The sequence below is a fragment of the Dipodomys merriami genome, unplaced genomic scaffold, assembly GCF_024711535.1.
Source record: "Dipodomys merriami isolate MVZ:Mamm:240054 unplaced genomic scaffold, mDipMer1.0.p SCAF_34, whole genome shotgun sequence".
In the NCBI taxonomy this organism is placed as follows: domain Eukaryota; kingdom Metazoa; phylum Chordata; class Mammalia; order Rodentia; family Heteromyidae; genus Dipodomys; species Dipodomys merriami.
This window is the reverse complement of record NW_027204937.1, coordinates 13589122-13609940: the sequence shown is the minus strand read 5'-3', so window position 1 is coordinate 13609940 and position 20819 is coordinate 13589122. Positions and strand designations below refer to the sequence as shown.

The 20819-nt window shown below is 49.4% G+C and overlaps 1 protein-coding gene across 2 annotated transcripts in view; it reads left to right on the top strand.

The window, feature by feature from the left end:
- LOC138803418 (E3 ubiquitin-protein ligase RNF220) overlaps positions 1 to 18641 on the top strand; it is a 234927-nt gene extending 216286 nt beyond the window's left edge. The window contains exons 7-15 of one of the 2 annotated variants that reach the window (XM_069987388.1): positions 1926 to 2047; positions 2407 to 2539; positions 11219 to 11315; positions 11497 to 11583; positions 11718 to 11773; positions 11878 to 11956; positions 16602 to 16710; positions 16833 to 16907; positions 17669 to 18641. In XM_069987388.1, the coding sequence (XP_069843489.1) occupies positions 1926 to 2047; positions 2407 to 2539; positions 11219 to 11315; positions 11497 to 11583; positions 11718 to 11773; positions 11878 to 11956; positions 16602 to 16710; positions 16833 to 16907; positions 17669 to 17740 (830 nt within the window). In that variant the 3' untranslated portion in view covers positions 17741 to 18641. The remainder of the gene's footprint in view (positions 1 to 1925; positions 2048 to 2406; positions 2540 to 11218; positions 11316 to 11496; positions 11584 to 11717; positions 11774 to 11877; positions 11957 to 16601; positions 16711 to 16832; positions 16908 to 17668) is intronic. The other variant, XM_069987389.1, reaches the window with a different exon arrangement.
- Positions 18642 to 20819: the final 2178 nt, after the last annotated feature.

Here is a 20819-nt window from a genome sequence, read left to right as displayed (position 1 = left end):
GACTTAGAAGAAGAATGGAAAGGGGTAGGGGAAAATCTATGTACTTGAGACTGTCCAGATGAAACACAACCCATCAGGTGGTTTTCTGGGCCTAGCTTCTGTTGGCCTAGGTGTCCTGGACAAAGAACATCCAGAAGTCCCAAGATTCTTTTTCTTTTTTTAAAAAATTCAATCACTGATTCTTTATTGATACATTGTTATCAGCGTCTTTTACCCAAGAATGCACTCAAACTCTAGGCAGGTGAGGATCCTTTGTGTTGACACACTACACCATACTAGGTTTCTAGAACTATCAGTGCCCTTGAATTTCTGATGTCTTGTACCCGTTCTTTATCCCAGATCTGGCTCTGGAGTGTCAAGGCTGCCTGAACCTGGGATTCCAAGGGTTAGATCAGCCTTACAAGGGGCCCCACAACATAGTCACATTTCTATAGTGGAAAATGCAGGCAATTGGAGAGATAATCTGGGCTACAAATCAACATTTCTCAAATTCTATACTCAGTTCTGGTAGCTTTCCCTTCTGTTCTGGTCTTTGTAGGGCTACTGCTCTGGAGCTGGAAAAGCTCCCTGCCTCAGATATGTAACCAGCAGAAACTTGCAGCCCTAGTACCTACAATGGGATGTCTTGCTCATACTACTCAATTGAAGGAAGGACCCTGGGTATAGGATAGCATTGTATTCAGTGGAATCAGGCCTGGTTCCAATCTTGCCTTTGCCACTTGTTAACTACTTGGACAAGTTCCTTGATAGCTTTAAGCTTTGGGTTTCTTTTTCTGTTAAAATGTAAAAATGCAATCTTAGCTTCAGGATATAGACTTAAGTCAGATTCCAGTGTAAAGTACCAGGCTCTGAGCCTGAAATACAGTAGAACCTCTAAATTGTAATATCAGCTGTCACCTCGTTCCTCTCTGATGCATTCATGAAGTTCCAATCAAGGTCAACATCCATAAGAAAGTTCTTCGTTGGCCCTTCAGTAGGGAATGTTTACCTTCTTGGCAGACTCCCATTCTCTCCATCAGTGTGGTCTCAGAGTGGCCATCTTTGATCCTGCTATTGCATCTTGGGAGGGGTAGAAGGAAGAGTCCCTTGTTTTGACCCCTTCCTGCTTCACTGACAGGAAAGCTGCAGAGAAGGATTAGTGAGCTAATTAGAAATGATTGCATCTCTCAGCATTAATTAGCAGTGCTGAGGGCTTGCAGTGTGCACTTTGGAACTGAACCTCCTGCAGGACAGCATGGCAGGCAGTCCTCTGCCTCTGGGGCCAGCCAAGCCCCTCCACACTGATTAGAAATGATAGGACAGGTTTGGGTTTGCATAATAAGGCCTACCCTGTCCAGGTACCCTGGACCTTCTGACCCAGCTGCCTAAGGTCTGACTCAGACCCTCTGGAACCTTATGACTAAGCCTCAGTCCCCTTTCGTATATAGTGGAACATGTGCACATCAGAGAAATTCCTCTTGGGATGATCTTAGGTGGGATATTAGGGACCATACATCAGGGCTTTTGGCCCTAGACCCAAAGTAGTTTTAACTGATAAGTAAACAGCTGACTGAATCCAACCCCTAGAAGAATCTTGGGTCTTGATCTGGGTAGATAACAGCAATATGAAGTGTCCCTTGCCTGTTGGACTCATGAGTACTACAGGTATGGACAAATAGGTTGAGCTTGAGCCAGCTGTGACCAAAGAGCCACATAATGTCCATACTCCCTGGCCCAGCACCAGTTTCTTCCCAGATGTTATGGGCAATGCCCAGTCACCAAAGGAGTAAGAGACACTGTAAAATAAGGACCATGTCAGGCACTTAATATAAGGACTAATGGCTGGCAGCAGGTCAGGTTGTGTTAGCTCCACTGGGACTGAGCCACAAAGCTACAGTGACTAGAGTCTGCTTATTTTGTGCTTTGTTTTCCATTTGTCTATGCAGCTCGGATTGGGAAAATGAAACGGAGGAAGCAAGATGAAGGGCAGGTATGTCCCCTGTGCAACCGCCCCCTGGCAGGATCGGAGCAGGAGATGAGTAGGCATGTGGAGCATTGCCTTTCTAAGGTAGAGGGGCTATTGCCACCACCTTCCTCCTCCCACCTTCCCCTGATACTAGCTGCTGACTGCTCCTAAATCTGTGGGCTCTTGGGGTCTCCACGTGCTCTCAGCTGCTTCTTTCCCTGCACTCTTTGCCCTTATCCTTTGCTTTTACTCTCATTCACTCCCTCCTTGGGCCCATATGGAAAATTATTGGGAAGGGGCACAGCTCTTTATCCTCTAGGTTGGTTTTACTTCAAAGATCCCGAGAGCCAGGGGCCCAGCTGGCATACTACAGCAGGGACAAGGGCTGTGCTTTCCTTGCAGGCTCTAGGGAACAAATAGGGATGGTCAGGCCCTGCATGATTCTACTCTACTCTTTACAGAGGGAAGGCTCCTGTATGGCTGAGGATGATGCTGTGGACATTGAGCATGAAAACAACAACCGCTTTGAGGAGTATGAGTGGTGTGGGCAGAAGCGGATACGAGCCACTACACTCCTGGAAGGTGGCTTCAGAGGTACTAGCAGCTGATACATAGGCAGTGGCACCCTGGTGGCCAGGCTTTTGGTGGTATCTCTATCCAGTGGAAGCCACAAGGCCATAGCTAGTGACTGGTCATCTGTTGTACCACATGGGAACTGCTAGTGGTGGGACGCCTTTGTGACCGTGCTGCCTGCCTGTGGTGTGCATATTAAAATGGATGTATTTGGGTGGGGAAATGGAATTGTGAGGCTGCAAGCTAGGAGTGACGAGGGGGGCTCTCAGCCTCGGGTGATGCATTGAAGGTGACAGCCAAGCCGCGTTAGCACCTGCATAAAATATTAAAGGGACGGTTATGCATTTATCACTCCATCCCTCTTAAGGCTGATAAATGAGAATCCAGCAACCTGCTGTACACCTCCAGCATTGGGGGCCCTGAGGGCTTCCAGGCAAACACATTGGATTTTCCTCCTCCTCCTCCTCCTTAGTCCTATGTCAGGGAAATCAGTTACAAAGGAGAGAGTGAGTTATGGCAAAATTTGACCTCCCATGAGCTTCATTGGTGAATCTAATTTTAGCTCTGATCCCATCCTTTCTCCCTGGGCGCCCTCTGCCCTGAAGCAAGAGGGGCTTGGGCCCAGCTGCTCCCTGTTCCCTGGATTCTCCCCAATTGCTGTACAGGAGTTTTCACATGGCCCCGCCCATCTCCAGGGCTCTCCCAGCTCCTTGGTGGGACATGGTTGCCCCCTCCTGATCAGACAGCAGAATTAGTTGAGTGCACAGGGTCAGTGTTCTGTCACACTCCCCTTGCCATGGCAGGGGAAAGGAGTATCTATTTGCCTCCTGGCCCTCCAGCCCTTTCCTATTTCTGCCTACATACACAGCTGGCACTGCAGCTTGGGGTCATTAAGGGAGCCAGCCTGCTTCCCATCTGCCTCCTGTTTGCTGGTAACACCCTTGGGAGTACCACTGTATATGGTCCCTGGGGAATCACACAGCAGCTGCTAAGGGGGATCTTGCTTCCTTGGGGCCATACCACCTGGGCCACGGTAATAAGGACTGGTCTCTGCAGTGCCAGACTAGGTAAAGGGGCTAAGAGTTTAGATGGGACCTTTTACCTTTAGGCTTCTCTCAGATGTCCCATGGGTCAGATGACAAGCCAAAACATAAGTCACAAAGGTTAAACAATTTCCTTGAACCTGAGCTGGACAGTGTTAGTAGTTGCCATTGCATTGTTTTCATGCATGTGCTGGAAATTCTAGCATATCTTAGGCCTTGAATGAACAGAGCCCATCCTGCTGCCACCACTACCACCACCACCCCTCCAGCCCAGGAATTATGCACACAGGTGTGTGGTGACAGTCTCAGCAGGTCAGTTCCAGCATGCTGCTCTGCCTGGCTTTGTTGGCAGCTGCAACTATTCATGTCTTCCATTGCTGTGGCAACTTAATAAGTTTTCCTGGCATAGAACTGAACCTGATGGCTTGTGGGCACCTGACTGGATTTGGGGAGGGACAGGCTGCGCAGAACCTGCTGATTTGGCTAAGTCTTTCCCCAGTGCTGGGATGGGCTGACAGAGCCACGTGAGGGACTCTTAGGCCCTGGGCGGGTATCAGTTTTCCCTGAGTGTTTACACTGTGAGGTTGTTTCTTTCAAGAATTCCTGAGGAGAGTTCAAAGGGGCTTTTCTTTGAACGATTTGGAGAGCGGAATGAGAGTGAGACTTGAAGAGGGAACAAGGCTGGAGGTGCCTTTATCTGCAGAGAATTGCTGCAGCTTTCCTGATAGAAGCTGCTGCCGCCTCTTAAACAGCTTAGTGCAGTCAAAAGACAGGCTGACTTGAAAGGCTGTTTTACAGCGAGATCAGCGGGGGCCACGAAGCAGAGAGCGGGCTCAGTGGAGCGGAGGAGGCTGAGCCTCCTCAGTAGGGGGGGGCTATCAAAGGGAGGTCCTGGCTGATCCTGACTGCCTCTGCCCCCAAAACCATGCCTGCAAAAGCTGACCATCTGTCAACCTACCCTTCCTGGCCAGGACCACTAGGCCCCAACTCTTGGGGGGGTTGGGTGTGGCCCTGCCAGGAGGGCTGGTGTCAGTGCAGCGCATTGATCGCCCGCTGGGCGGGCCAGGCCGCAAGCCGGGCAGCGCGTGCTTAATGTGATTGAAAGGCAGTTAAAATGGCGGTGACCTTTTCAGGAGGAATTAGATTGCCTGCCAAGACCGGTTAGAGGGAGTGATAACGCCAGCTGAAGAAGCTGCCCAGCCGACTTCAGAGAAAGGAAGGCAGAGGCAGGATGAGCAGGCGAGCAGCAAGGCCCATTTAAGCCTTCTGTGTGTGCTGACAGAACAGAGATTGCTGTCCTTGTTAGATATGAAAGAATTGAAGAATTGCAGATAAGTTCCTCTATCCGATCATCACCTGTTCCTCCTCCCAAACTAGGACTCCTTCGTCATCCTCAGCAATGCTTTCCACCTGGCCCCCAGAAGCTGGTCTGATGGGTCAGATCTGTTGCCTTGAATGTAATCTACTGTGGGAGGCAGTGGATAAGTAAGCGTTTTGATGGAGACACTTGGCAAAGGAATCGGCCTTTGGGATGGGGACCTGTGGTTACTGAGTGGGAAGCCCAGCTATCTTGGAACTGGGAGTGCCTTAAATTGGTATTTTAGGGCAAAATAAAGGACCAAAAAACAGGAAAATTTCAATAGGTCCCAGTTAAAAAAGATATCTTCTTCCAATCCTGGGGCTTGAACTCAGGGCCTGGGCACTGCCCCTGAACTTTGTTGCTCAAGGCTAGCACTACCACTTGAGCCACAGCTCTACTTCTGGCTTTTTGGTGGTTAATTGAAGATAAGGGTCTCATGTTTTCTGCCCTGGTTGGCTGGATTCAAACCTTGATCCTCAGATCTCAAACTCCTAAATAGCTAAGATTACAGGTGTGAGCCACTGGTGCCTGGCTAGATTTTTTTTTTTTTTTTTTTTTGGTCAGTTGTGGGACCTGAACTCTGGGCCTGGGTGCTGTCCCTCAGCTCTTCATCTCAAGGTTAGCACTCTACCACTTGAGCCACAGCACCACTTCTGGCTTTTTCTGCTTATGTGGTACTGAGGAATTGAACCCAGGGCCTCATGCATACGAGGCAAGCACTCTACCACTGAGCCAAGTTCCCAGCCCTAGGTTTTTTTTTTTAAGAGCCAAGAAAACAGATAAAGGTTTCAAGAATATAAGTTGTAAGAGATTTTTGTGTTGAGGAAACATGCTAACTTTGTTGGTACTGGGAGAGATCCTCAAGCTATAAACTGTAGCAGCCAATTGTCCACTCAAAACTTGAGATTTCTTAATTAACTGCTAGTACTATTTGCATAGCAGCAGCACACAGAGCTTGATACTCCACTCAAAAGAGATCAGCACTTAGAAATAGATGTTCCTCTGGGGTACTCTGCCAAACCTGCGCAGAGCAGGGGTCTATCCAGGCTACAGAAATGGGCCACCGAAAAGCACTTATGATGAACCTGCCCCATACGTAGTCAGAGAAGATACATGACTATTGAGGGATGGCATGCTTCGTCTCTGATTCCCTACCTCTAGCTGTTCCTAGTTTCTGCACAAGAGACCTCTGGTGGTAAGCTATGGGCCTTCCCTTGTATTGATTACCAATGAGAGTTTACCTGGCTTTGTTTGGAGGGCCCCCCTCCCAAAAAAAAAAAAAAAACTCATCATGTGAAAGGGATATAGAACATGGGAAGGATTAGTTTCAAATAAGTGACAGGAAGCTACAATGCAAGTGGCAAGTATCTGCAGCTGTCTTTGAGCCCTAGAGGGATGCATTGCTGGGATCTAGCATGAAGCCCTATGAAGCAAACAGGTAAAATAGGAAAAGAACAGATACTGAGACATTTAGTTGTGAAGGTTTCTGCCCTGCCAAATCCAGGTATCTTTCTTAAGTTCCTGTCCTAGCTTTATGCTAGTTCTAAGTAGCCTGGAGTAAAGAGTCATGGAGAGAATAAGAGGACAGTTTTGTCACAGCTCTTTTGAAGCTTATCAAAACTTTAGCACCAAATTATGGGGCAAAAAGCTAAGAGGTGTTGTGAGGCCAGAAATAATAGGCCTTGGCCAAGCTGCTCCTTTAGCATGCCGGTTCCCAAAAGCTAGAAGCCCCTAGTGTTTAAATGATACTGGGCGCAGCTCTGCTCTGTGGTCCTGTCAGTATAGGTGTGGAACAAGACATGGCAGGGGGTAGCCTTAGAATGGAGAGGTTGACTGTCTTAACTCTCTACCACTTTTTGTTATGATTGTTACCTGGTGGGAGGGGTGAAAAGAGATGGCAAGGAGCTAGACCTCTTCTGTCCCCTGTGGCAATAGACAGGATTTAATCGCCTTTTGGAACACAATTGTTAAGCTGGGACAGACGGAGTGCAGGCAGAAGAAGCAAGTATCAATGGTTTTAAACGGCGTCTGTCTCTGTGCGTCTCTCCTGACGTGAGGCAGTGAAACACGTTATCGAGGAGGCCCGGAAAGTGGCTAAGTGCGTTTGACACACGCCAACTCCCTGCCTCCACACTGGATAATTGCATTGTCAACTGTTCAGCGAGGTGGCAGGTGACACTGCAGGCCGATTGATTGTCCCGCATCGCAGCTCCCCAGACTGTCAGCTCCCCAATCGATGGCGTTTACACAAGACACCGTAACTGCATCTGTAACTAATTCCAGTGTAAAACTCCCCGGAAGCTGCTGCCCCTGCCCTCCCTGTTGGTGAGCATTGGGCTCTGGATGGCCTCAAGACTTTCTCCCTGGGCTCTGGTTTGGTTGGAAGCAGCAGGTGAAGAAATCGATGGCTCCTTTTTTGTGGTTTCAGGTTCTAGGACATTACTACCCCCAGTAAACCAGCTTCTCCAGTTTCTCAATCAATCATGTGATCAATTGATTAAATTAACAGTGATCTTTTTTTTTTTTCCCCTTCTCAATGACCCAGGAAGAAATGAGTTTATTGGAGAAGGATAATTTTCATAAAATTCAGACTTACATATCATTTCTGAACTTCACCCTCTCCCATTGTGTTACCAAGTATTTACTAGAAGGAAAGGGGTTTTCTGCATGTTCAGGATTGGACAACTGACTAGGCTGGGCAGAATTGACCTTCAGATTTGGTTTGCCTGCAAGAGCCCAGCCTTTTATGTCACTTTCATCTGGGGCAGAACCATAGTAAGAGGCCACCTTTGTGACTTAGGGATTCTCTAGCGCATCTTGGAGGTCCATGGAACTAAGTTCTTCCCAGGACAGCAGCAGCAGGAGTGGCAGCTTGCCTGTTACTCCCAGAGCTACATGGAAGAGGAGCCAGAGACTTGGAAAGGAGCTATCTGTGCCATCTTGCCTCTGAGTACTGGCTTGGGATATTCCAGCAGCTGAGAACATAAAATGACTGTGGAGCCTTCCTCGAAACGAGGGGGAGGGAGGTGGGGGCAAGCTGGCAGAGGCTCTGTCTGCATAAAATGGCTTTATGGCCGTTTCTTTTTATTATGATTCTGCCAGAAGTCAGCAAGTGACATTTCATTAAGAAAATAAAGTTTAATGTGCTGGGAAGGAGGTTGGAGCAGGCTGGGGCAAGCACCAGAGTGAAATTGGTGGTGGCAGCCTGATGCGAACACCTGTGGGGGTAGGGAGAGGTTCCCAACATGTGTCTTAGCTGGGGGATGGGTCAGGGTCAAAGGAGACTGCTCAGGCCAGAGGCAGAGAGGCCTTTTCCCTGGCAGACAAGATTTGTCATGCTTGCTCTCTCATCTCCCTTGTCAGAGGAACAGAAGGTGGCTGTCCAGTTGGGAGCTGGAGCATAGTAGGGAAGGCTGTATCCTGACAGGTTTCTGCAAGCCACTAGCCTACCAGTCCTGGCCTCTCTTATGGTGTGGGGTTCCCAGGCCCTTACTGAGAAATGTTTCCAGTATTTAGCCAGTATTATTGGGATGTGTAGTAAGGCAACTGCTGTGGGTCTGGCCAGCTCTACTGGATCATGCTAAGAACAGTAATGAGGCAGGCTTGAGATCCTTGCAGCTTTCTAGCTGGTGAGAGATAATACAGTTAGGTACATGTAATTTTGGAGTTACATAAGAAATTGGGTAGAGCTGGGTGCTAGTGGCTCACGGCTATAGTCCTAGCTACTCAGACTGAGATCTTGTTATTGCAGTTCAGAGGTAGCCCAAGCAGAAAAGTCTGTGAGGTTCTTACCCCCAATTAACCAGCAAAAAGCAGGAAGTGCCCAGGCCCTGGGTTCAAGCCCCAGTACCAGCAACAAAAAGAAAAAAGTTTGGGTGACACCAAGGAAGAAACATGTACATCCACCACACAGAACCTGAAAATCTGTTTTCAATACAAAAAGATTGAAAGAGGTGAGAAGTCATTCCTTCAGCAAGGATTTATATAGCAGCTACTAGGCATAGGCACTGCATGTTAATGGTAGTATAAGTTGAGTTGAGTCAGACCTACCAAGTAAGCATTTGTTGTGTAGACAAGCGGGAGGTGGTTCACCAGGATGGGTAAGGATATGGGATATGGGATATAGGAGACAAAATAGTTAGGTCCCACTGGAGTATGAGTCCTGGTGTAAATGAGCATGCAGTGAGACTGCAGAGAAGAGGGCGGGCAGGGTTTGAGGCCATTGGCTGCTTTGGCTGTCATTTACTCTGCTTTGTCAAGGGAATCATACTGGGGCTCAGGAATGTTGCCATGATTGTCTGCTTCCTTTTTGCTCAACCTACTGGGTAGGGCAAGCAGTTGAACAGAGGCTGGCTTTTGAGCTGTGAGTAGTTGAGAAAGGATGGATGGCAGGGCTTGGAGGGTGCAGGCTGTAAGTGAACCTGATAGCTACATTCTGATTGATGGCAGAGTTTGTCTCCCAAACTGTCAGAGGGTTTATAGAGGTGCCACTCACCCACAAGGTAGGAATTGCTTGTCAGGACACCTGGCTGTGAACAGGAGACAGAGCTGTAAACTTGGTGTTTTCTCAGCTTAATGGCCCTGCTGCTGACCTGCCTGCTGCCTCAAGTGTATTGGGGCCTCTGGGTAGAAGGTAAATGAGGACTGTCAGGGAGGGAGCTTAGGCAGCATTCATTCCATTTCCTATCCTTGTTGCTTTTGTCTGGTATGGGTGGACTCAAGACCAGAGAGTGGAGGGATAAAAGAGATGAAGATACTTTTTCAGCCCTTGAAAGATGAACATCCCAGATGGTGTGAATAGCATGGACAAAGGTCTCAAGCAAGGTGTGTCTGAGGCACAGTGAGCAGTCTCCATGTCCATATGCATAGGCCTCTGGACTGAAGTAAGATGAGAGAGGGTATAGAGTAACAGATACATGGACCTCACCAAGGAGTCTATAGAGTTGGCTGTGCATACAGTGCAGGTGTCTTAGGGGTTTGGGAATAGGAAAAAGAAGGGTCAGAAATATATGGTAAGCAGAATGAAGCTGTAAAACAAGAGACTTTCTAGACTTACCCTAATTGGTGTATAAGGACCCAAGAGTACTAAGAATGGACAAGACGATACTTGAGAGCATTGGGCAGAGCTATACATTTCTTCCAGGCTTCCTTTAAGGGTTTCTTTGCTGATCTTGGTGGCGGGGCTGCTGTACTATGAATGAGATGATGGGTAAGCAGGACACCCACTGGGAAAAAGCAGAGGTTAGGGGCAGCTCTATAGTACCTGACTATGGACTATCAAAAAAGTTTTGAGGCCAGGAAGGTGGCTCAGTAGTAGAGTGCTTGCTTTGCATGCACGAGGCCCTGGGTTTGATTCCTCAGCACCACATAAGCAGAAAAAAAGCAGGAAGTGTGCTGTGGTTCAAGTGGTAGAGTGCTAGCCTTGAGCTGAAGAACTGAGGAATAGCACCCAGGCCCAGAGTTCAGGCCCCACAACCTACTCCCCCCCCCAAAAAAAAAAAAAACAACTGGGTGTCAGAGATTACTTGGCAGGTGAGCTACCCTGGGGTAGCCTCAGTAGTATACCCCTCCCTATTTAGCCAAGAGTCAGCCTCGTAACTATGCAAATGTTCCTAAGGGAAAGCAGACCTATTTGGCCTTTGGCCTGCCCAGCCAGCCTGGTTGCTTTCATGGACTGCTTTGAGAAGCAGGTGTGCATGCCTATCCTCCCTTTTCTCTTTCTCCCTAATCCCTTTATAACTACACTTGTCCAGGAATCTGGGCCGCACGAGGCAGAGATGAATAATTAATGTCAAGCGCTTCAGACACCAAATATTTGAACAGCTGCCTGGTATTTTTGCTGGCAAGGACCTGGCGGCCAAAATCAGAATGCTGGCTGGGGGTCCCACTCCATGGCTCTGATTGGTCTGACCAGCCTGTTCTCTTTGACTGACTTATCAGACTGGACAGTGGGACATCAGGAGACCGAGGTCTGGTAGGGGTGACCTCTTATGGACCTGAGTTTGTCTGCCTGCTCTTCATGGAGCTGGAAGACAAGTGCATAGGCATGGTGTCTTCTCAGGACTTAGCATTGTGTTAAAACATAGACTTCCTAAAGTAGCATGTAGTGACCAAAAGGAACAGTTACACAGAAAGAAGAGATTGCAATGTCAGAGTCTGAAGCACTCAAGTATTTGCTTTTATATATCCAAAGCCCAAGTTTTTATCTGGGCCTTATTTGGCCCTAAGGTAGCAGAAGGAGCAAGCTTGGTCTACTATTTTTGCTCCCTGGCCCTTCTCATACCCTACTTCCCACAGGCTCTGGCTTCGTCATGTGCAGCGGCAAAGAGAACCCAGACAGTGATGCTGACTTGGATGTGGATGGGGATGACACACTGGAGTATGGGAAGCCACAGTATCCTTGGGCGCTGTGGGACAAGGTGGGGCTGGTGGGGTAGGCCAATGAGAACAAGAAGTAGATAGTACCTCTGGCACTGACCCCCTGGGCCAGTCTCAGCTTTGACCAAGGGAGGATTCAGCCCTTGTGGCTATACTGTACAAAACCTAGGATCCATTGTCCTTGACCACCATGTCAGATACACAGAGGCTGATGTCATCCCCTGTACAGGCGAGGAACCTGGTGAAGCCAAGGAGAGAGAGGCACTCCGGGGTGCAGTCTTAAAGCAAGTGTGGGCACAGGCATGGGTGGATGGGATTGGAGGGATAAGTAAGCCCAGATGTGGGTCTCAATCCAGGAACCACCATCAGGGCTGTCCTGTCTGAATTTGGCCCTTACATGTTCTTTCTCCTTCTGTAGTGGTGGGCCTCCCAGCACCCGCATCACACCGGAGTTCTCCAAGTGGGCCAGTGATGGTAAGTCCAACCTAAGTCCGAAGTGGGGGAGACGGGGCATCCCTAGATGATAGTGACTGGCTCAAACCCAAGCCCTCACCTGTGTACCCCATCTGTCCCCACAGAGATGCCATCCACCAGCAATGGGGAAAGCAGCAAGCAGGAGGCTATGCAGAAGACCTGTAAGAACAGCGACATTGAGAAGTGAGTGTGGCAGGGGGCACTTTACTAGCAGGAAGGCCTGTTGCCAGGCCTTTTGGCCTTCGGAGTGCAGCTCAGTCCTGTTGCCCTGGGCACATAGCCGTCAGTGGAGCCCAGCTGGTGCTAAGCATACTCTGTGAATTGATCACTGGGCCACAGCCCTGGGAGCCTTGGTGGAGGGAGGAGCAGTCAGTCTGCCTGCCTGCCTGCCTGCCTGCCTGCCTGCCTGCCTGCCTGCCTGCCTGCCTGCCCGCTGAGGCGGCCTCTGCCCGGGGAATGTGATGTATGGCTGCCCGGCCCAGCCGGCGCACTTGATTCATCTCCAGTTTCTGTTTCTTAATCGGGAGCTAAATTGGTTTCATTTTTCTTGTCCCGGGTGGCATTCGCAGTGGGTTTTAGGCAGGAGCATTGGGTCTTATTACTTCTGCAAGGAATTTTTGGTTAGGGTTCTGTGGCAGAGTAAGAGGGGACCCATTAGTATTTTATCCAGGATTGGGGAGCCCCTACCCTGCACCTATAGGAGTTACAGGGTTTGCTACCAGCTAGACATCCTACTGCTTTTTCAGAAGTGCAGACAAGGCCAGTTCTGGTCCTAAGAAGAGGCACTGTCTGTCTAGGCTGCCTGGAGTCGTTTCCATTGGCCTTTGCTTAGCTCCCTGTACCTACCCACTCCCTCCAGCTGGAGGCTAGGGTGCCTGGGGGCAAAAGGCAGCCTCTTCATTCTAGGACCAGTGTTCCATCTTGCCTCCTGCCAGGAGAGTGGATTGCAGGCCAGTGCAGGGCTGGGTCGGTGGCCCAGGGTCACCTCCCATTTGTTTCCCTCCATTTTGTGTTGTCATAAATTCATTCCAGCCCGTTGTGGTTGATCAGTTTATCTCGGCCGGGGCCGCGAGTGCTGCTGGCATGATGTATGGGCCGAGGCGCAGGGCCCGGCTGCCCATGAATCACCGCAGCTGCTCCGTGTCAGCACCAGAGCGGGCCGTACGAGTTCGGTGCAACCAGCTTGGGGGGGGGGGGGGAGATGACGTATGGATGTTTATTTAATAATTCTCTCCTACTCCAGCTGAGAGGGGCGGGCGGGGCTGTAAGGGGCGCCCACCCTCGTCTGGAGGGGCTGCTCATAAATCAGAAAGACAAGATCATTAATCAGGGATGGCGCCCGAGAGGGAGGTGGGGGCCAGATCCAGTGACCATCCATGTAGGTACTACCCTCCTAAAGCTGGGAAAAGTCACCATTCTGTCCCACCTGTGTGAGCACTGGCTCCAGTGAGTGGTGCTATCTGGGATAAGTTGAGGACTGACTGACTCCTGCACACAGAGATCTCTGTTTAGTCTGGATCTGCCAAGATTGGAAGCCTTCAGTCCCCAGGACTTCTATCCTCTTCGTCCATGGAATATGGGTTTCTGCCCTAAGTTCATTGCAAATCCCAGGGAAGGGGAAGGCAGGATGATGGGATCTCCTCCAGGAGTCTGGCCACCCTGTGCCATGGAGAGTTTCAGAAGTAGCTCACAAATAAGCTAGGTCCAGAGGCTGGAAGAGTGGGCATTTCACCAAGGCCAGAGTTGGTACGTGATGAACATTTCGGAATAGGTGGGCTAAGGAACTGTGTCTTGGCCCCTCGTGCAACCTTGGAATTCCAGGAAATGGAGCAGGCTTTCATTTCCCCTTCACAACATGGTCTTTAGAGGATGAAAGCATAGATCCCCATCCTTGTTGAGTATTTACCAACATTCCAGATGGGAATGGTACATATGGACTGAGCAAAATGCCAGTGAAGGGGCCAGATGTAGGTGCTTGTGAGGAAGAGGAGGATCAAGAGGCTTCCCAGAGCTAGAAGACTGGAAACTCCAGGGAATCTCAGTACTATAAGGAATTAGAAACAGAGTCCTTCTCAGCATCCCTAAAGAAACAATGCAAAGAGAATTATAGACCCATGGGGTGGTGGATCTAGAGTACTTCCAAGGGTGTAGCCATTGGGGCATCACATATGTTGCTTCTGAATGCCTAAAAGAAAAAGCCAGAGAGAGGTTTGTTGTGGCACATTAAATGTTACTACTACAACTAGGTGTGGTACACGCTTATAATCCCAGCACTCCAGAAATTTAGGAAAAATATTTCAGTTCATATAGAGTAGTTCAAGACCAACCTGGACTACATAAACATAGTAAGACCCTGTCTCAAATTTTTTAAATAAGAAACAGATGTTACCACTGCCCTTCTCATATTCCTCTTGACTACTTTGCATCCAATGACAACCTTTCTGACCTGATTGTGTCCCTTAAGCTGACAGAAAGCACTATTGCCCTAATTACTATCTGTGCCATGTGGTCTCCAGACCCAATACAACTGACTCTGTGCTTCCTTATTGAATGTATCTTCAAACCTTAGCTATTCTGTCACACCCTTCTTTCAACACCTTGACTACTTCCCTTTGCCCTTGAGATTAACTTCAATTTAGAGTGTAGCATTTAAAGCACGTCAGGCAAGTCTTTCTCTCTTTAGCACCATCTGCCTAACTGGGCTTCTTGGGCTTTTGGCCTTTGTTTCTACTGTTCCTTGGCCTGAAGATCCAGCTCACAGCTGGTATGGAGTGGTGGTTAGTTATCAGTTGATCACAGAATAGATCTGCCAGATTGAAATCCCATCTTCCCAAATCTGGGAACATTAGGCAGGCTACTTATTTTTTTTGTGTTTTAGTTTTCTTCATATCTAAAGTGGAAACATTAGGATCTTCTCACAAGTCTGTACGGTATGAATGAGATATTATTAATAGCCAGGTAACTGTGGCCTATAATCCTAGCCACTTGGGAGACTGAGATTGGAAGAATTGTGATTTCAAGCCAGCACTAGCAGAAAAGTCTACAAGACTCCATCTCAAGGGAAGAAGCTGAATGTGGTGGTATGTACCTGTCATCCTAGCTATGACAGGAAGCCTAGATTAGGTGGATCTCAATCCATGTGTAAACTGGACAGGAAACAAGATCCATTCTCAGAAATAACCAGTGTAGCTGGGTGCCAGTAATCCTGTAATCCTAGCTATTCAAGAGGCTGAGAGGATCAAGATTCAGAGCCAGCCCAATAGAAAAATCCTTGAGATATGCATCTTCAAAATAGCCAGTAAAGAGCAGGACTGGAGCCATGGCTCAAGTGGCAGAGTACCAGCTGACCAAGCTAGCCAAGTGAGCACGAGGCCTGGGTTCAAACCCCAGTGCTGTCCAAAAAAAGAAAGAAAATTACCAAACCTTCAGTATAATCCCTGGCATTTAGTAAGTTCTTACTAAGTTCCTGTCATTTTAATTGTTGCATATCATTCCCCAAGTCCCATCCCAGTGTTAACATTTCTGTCCTTCTATGAGGATCCTTGCTGTTCATTTGTTTTAGGAGAGGGATCATTGGAATTAGCCCAGCTAGTCCCTATTCAGGCACTGCTGCCAATCTTGTAAAAGTTGTAGGGGCCTGTAATGTGGGACTTGGACAGGCTAAGGATGCCCATGAGGGCATCACAGGCATAGGAAGAAATAACCAGCCTTTGAGGGAACTTAGCCCTGTGGCAAAGGTACCTAGCATATGAGGGATCCAATCAGTCCCCACATCTTTTACCCTTTCCCTAGAGGTTGGACTGGCTTTCCACTCAGCCAGTGTTTACTCATGCTCATGTGCCCAAAATGGAGCTTCCATCCATAATAAATACTAGACCAATGAGTATCTACCCTCAGGCAACTCAGTCTAGCCATTGAGACCCCAACACCTTTGCAGTAGGACTGCTGGGTTGGATAGAGTTCAGAGCCTCCAGTGGTGGTGCTGCCTGGGAGGGTTTCAGGAGGTTTCCTAGAGATGATGGGCGATGAGGCTAATGAGTTGAGAGCATGGGAAGATCTGCAAGGCTGAGGGAGCAGGTAGGTAGGGAAGGGTAGTAAGTTTGTGTGGATGAAGCAGAACAGGGTACTGACAGGGTTCTGCAGAGGCTGGGCTGGGCCCAAAAAGTTTATTAACACTTTTTACTCAGAGAAATCTTGAAGTGTTGGAAGATGACAAAATTTTGCTTTCAGAATGCAAATTCTAGTTGCTGGAAGAATTGGATGGAGATGTGGGGATGAAACAAGCTATTCGTGTAGCTGAGTGGGGTGATTCATAGAAAAAAACTATGACTGGGGCTGGGAAGGTGGCTCAGTGGTAGAATGCTTGCCTTGCAAGCATGAGGCCCTGGGTTTGATTCCTCAGCACCACATAGATAGAAAAGGCCGGAAGTGGCACTGTGGCTCAAGTGGTAAGAGCACTAGCCTTAAGCTGAAGAGCTGAGGGACAGCGTCCAGGCCCAGAGTTCAGGCCCACACCGACCAAAAAAAAAAGAAAAAGAAAAACTATGAGGACTGAGTTGGTGGTGGGAAAGGTAGAAAGGAGAGAAATGACAGATTTGGGGAGTCAAGGGTTTGTGGAGTAGAAGTTGAGAATGATTCTCAGATATGTTTTAGAAATTCATCAGGTGCAGATGGAGAGACAGAGTTCTAGGACGTGGTGTTGCTGTACCTCTGGGCCATTGGGGAAGGGGCAGTGGTGATGTCCAGGGGAGGGTTGTATATGCGATTCTGGAATTAGGGAAGTTGAGATTAGGGGTACCACCCTGCTCCCTGCTATTCTACTCTACAGAATCACTGAAGATTCAGCTGTAACCACATTTGAGGCCCTGAAGGCTCGAGTCAGGGAGCTTGAACGTCAGCTATCTCGGGGAGACCGATACAAATGCCTCATCTGCATGGTGAGTAGGAGGGAATGGGGGTACTCTTGGTCAGGTCTCAGGGCCCCCTGGGGGGTTAGAGAGGGTCTCTTTGAGGGGTGAGACTTCCTCATGGACCCCTTCTCTGCCCACCTCCTCCCTAGGACTCATACTCGATGCCACTAACGTCGATCCAGTGTTGGCACGTGCACTGCGAGGAGTGCTGGCTGCGGACCCTGGTGAGGCAGCGTGAAGGCTGGGGAGCGGGTGGCTGTTTGGGGCACTGTCCAGATGTCCAATTATGCCTGTGCTTGTGCCTGCTTAGGGGAGGCCAGGGAGAGCAAGAGTGTAGAATCGCCAGTCAGGATATTTGCCCTCCACAATCACTACGTCTGCTCGCTACTCCCACCACAGATTTATTAAACTCTTCCCTCTCAAGGTTCCCAGCACTCTCCCTTCCCCCTGCTCCTACCGCAGAAGGCCTGCTGCATCCCATGTATTGGTGAGACCCCAGATCAGGAGGAGGCTGGTGGTGGGTAAGCAGGACCAGGGCCTCTGCCCCTCCCCCTCCCATTACTAAGCTCCTTCTGCTCCTGCCCCTGGTCTTCGCTCTGGAGCAGCCATTAAAATGTCGCCCGGAGACAGCAATAAAAGGCCCGGACGTGGGCTCTGTGTCCTGATCAAAGGCCGCGTGTAATCTCGTTAGGGCCGCGGCAGCCACAGCTGGACCCAGCCTTGTTCTCATTACCGGGGCTCCTGCTGCGGGGCTGGCCAGGCGGTTTGATCCTGGCGTCCCCCCAACACAGGAGTGTGCCTGCCTGCTCAGAGGCTGCCGGAGCGTCCCCAGTCTGGCTGATAGAGGACCAAGGCCCCAGCATAGACATGGTACAGACATGGCTGCAGGCCCAGGTGCTCATATGCACAAGCATATGGCATGTTGTGGCTAACCAGGACCTCCCTCTCCTCCCCCCTCCCCCCCCCCCCCCCGTTGTCCCTGCAGGGTGCCAAGAAGCTCTGTCCACAGTGCAACACGATCACAGCGCCTGGAGACCTGCGGAGGATCTACTTATGAGCTAGCCACCCAAGCAGGCCTTGCCTTGAGCAACCCCACCTGCCCCCAGCCTCTGTGACAGTGAACCTCTCCCCTTGTATATACTTGCACACACTTCCCCCTGTACATACATGCACATAAACACTCGCACGCACACACACACACACATATAGGACTCTGGAGCCAGAGGGGAGCAGTCCTGCCTATTGGCTCCCACCTAGCTTGGGGACCATACCCATTCCAGTCTCTGTTTCTAGGGTGGGCAGGGAGGTGGGGATGGGGCATAGTGGGGCAAGGCTTCTGATCCCCAACCCCCAGACTGACAGATAACAGACAGGCAAACACCAGACTGAAGCACATGTAATATAGACCGTGTATGTTTACAATGTTGTGTATAAATGGGACAACTTTGCCCTTCACCCTTCCCCTTTGGTTGTATGATTTTCTTCTTTTTTTAAGGACCCTAGAAGCAGTACCCCTTTCAGGGCTGGTTGGGGGCTCGGCCCATCCAAGTCTTGGGGTACCTGCCTCTCCCTCTCCTGTGGAGTCCCTTCCCTCTCCCATGTGCTCGGTGTTCAGTGGTGTATATTTCTCTCCCAGACATGGGGTATACGCCCCAAGGGACGTGATCCTCTCCTTAGTCTTAGCTCTTGGGGCTCTTTACAAGGAGTTGATGGTGGGGCAGGAAATGGGACCCGAGCTGAGGCAGAGGCTGAGGTTGGTGCTGGCTGAGGGCACCCAGCTGCCCAGCCTTCTGCTGAGAACCATTCCTGGGAGTAGAGCTACATTCCCAGGAGAAAGTGTCTCCCTGCCCCTCCCATGGGCCCCATGGTGTGATGCTGTGTCTGTATATTCTATACAAAGGTACTTGTCCTTCCCCTTTGTAAACTACATTTGACATGGATTAAACCAATATAAACAACTGTTGCCTGTGTGTATGTGGGAGAGAAGAGGCTGATGGGAAGGAGGGTGGACTGAGGCAGTTAAGGGGTTAATTCTGGGCAGCTGTGTGAGGAAAGAACTTGGTTATAGGTGTGTGAAGCTATAACAGGGTTGGCCTGCCCAGCCCTAGAGCATTCCAGCAAGGATGGGGGTGGGGACAGGGGACTCTGGGCTCCTGACTATCGATGGGTAGGGGCTCTAGGTTAATTCCTTATCGATGCAGAATCGTCAGCTCATTAATCACAGAAGAGGTCAGAGCTTGGGGTACAGAAGGGATGCAAGCCCTATACCCTAACATAGGGCAAGAACAGCAACCACCTTGGGCAAACACAAGCCCCAGGTCTCTGTCCCTTTCTAGTCTTCTAGTGTCCAAACAGCCTGGTGTAATCAAGATGGACTATCAAGTCAGGGAACTGCCACTAGGCTGCCAACACTGGAGATGAGGCACTTGGTCATCTCCAGAACTCTCTACAGCCAGGGAGGGGGGTGGGGGGAGGGTGCCTGGTGCTCAAAACTGCAGGTAAATCTCATGCACAACAGTTTTTGTTTTGTTTTTTGTCAGTCATGGGACTTGAATTCTGGACCTGACCTGAGCGATGTCCCTCAGCTCTTCAGCTCAAGGCTAGCACTCTACCACTTGAACTATAGCACCACTTCCAGTTTTCTGGTGGTTTATTGGAGATAAGAGTTTCACAGACTTTTCTGCCCGGGCTGGCTTTGAACTGAGATCCTCAGATCTCAGCCTCCTGAGTAGCTAGGATTACAGGCATGAGCCACCAGTGCCCGGCCAGATTTTTTTTTTTTTTTCAGTACTTGAAGTGGAACCCAAGGCCATGTGTGGGCTACAAGCAAGTGCTCTGCCGCTTCACCTGTACTACAGCTTGTTTTTTTGAGACAGCATCTTGCCCAAGCTATAATTTTTTTTATTTTTAATTACTTTTTTTTTTTTTTTTTTTTTTTTGCCAGTCCTGGAGCTTGAACTCAGGGTGTAGGCATTGTCCCTGAACTTTTTTTGCTAAAGGCTAGCACTCCACCACTTGAGCCACAGCACCACTTCCATTTTTTTTCTGTTTATGTGGTGCTGAGGAACAGAACCCAGGGCTTCATGCATGCTAGGCAAGCACTCTACCACTAAGCCACATTACCAGCCCCCCAGGCTGTTGTTTTCTTGATGTTTGTTTTTTTTGTTGGTCATGGGGCTTTTCTTTCTTTTTTCTTTTTTTTTTTTTTTTTTTTTGTCAGTCATGGGGTCTGAACTCTGGGCCTGGGCGCTGTCCCTCAGCTCTTGAACTCAGGGCTAGCACCCTACCACATGAGCCACAGCACCACTTTTGGCTTTTTCTGCTTATGTGGTGCTGAGGAATTTAAACCCAAGGCCTCTTGTATACACGGCAAGCACTCTACCACTGAGCCACCTTCCCAGCCCAGTCATGGGGCTTAAACTCAGAACCTGGGTGCTGTCCTGATCTCTTCAGCTCAAGGCTAGCACTCTATCACTTGGGCCACAGTGCCACTTCCGGTTTTCTGGTGGTTTATTGGAGATGAGGGTCTCACGACTCTCCTGTCCAGGCTGGCTTTGAACCCCAATCCTCAGATCTCAGCCTCCTGAGTAGCTAAGATTACAGGCATGAGCCACCAGCGCCTAGCCCCAGGCTGTTCTTAAACCTGATTGTCCTGCCTTTACCTCCTGAGCAACTAGGATTACAGTCCTATCCCACTACACCAGCTAGAAAAATGGACTTCCAGTCTCTCCGACTACTCCAGACTCCTTGACATTCTCAGCCTGGCCCCACCATCTCATATTCCGAAATCCCCTGTCTTTAGATACCTGTACCTCTTCATGGATCCTAAGGAGGAATATTGCAGAATTGGGTATAGTTGGTAGCTGCTGTTCCAGCAGGAGCATGGAAGACAAGCTATCCTTGGAACCCAGCAAAGGTTCTTCACAGTCCCCATGCTCAGCTTGGTGGTACTAGATATCCTTAACACAGATCCTACAGCGTGAGCTCACAGGCAATGTATATGGCCTCTGTTGTGAGGTGGAGCAGTCCCAGTGGTGCTGATGGCCTAGGAAAGAAGCAAGTGTACAAGAGGGATAAGAGGTTGAGGACACTGCCTTAAACACTCATGTTTGGGGAAGCTGACTCCTTTTATGTCT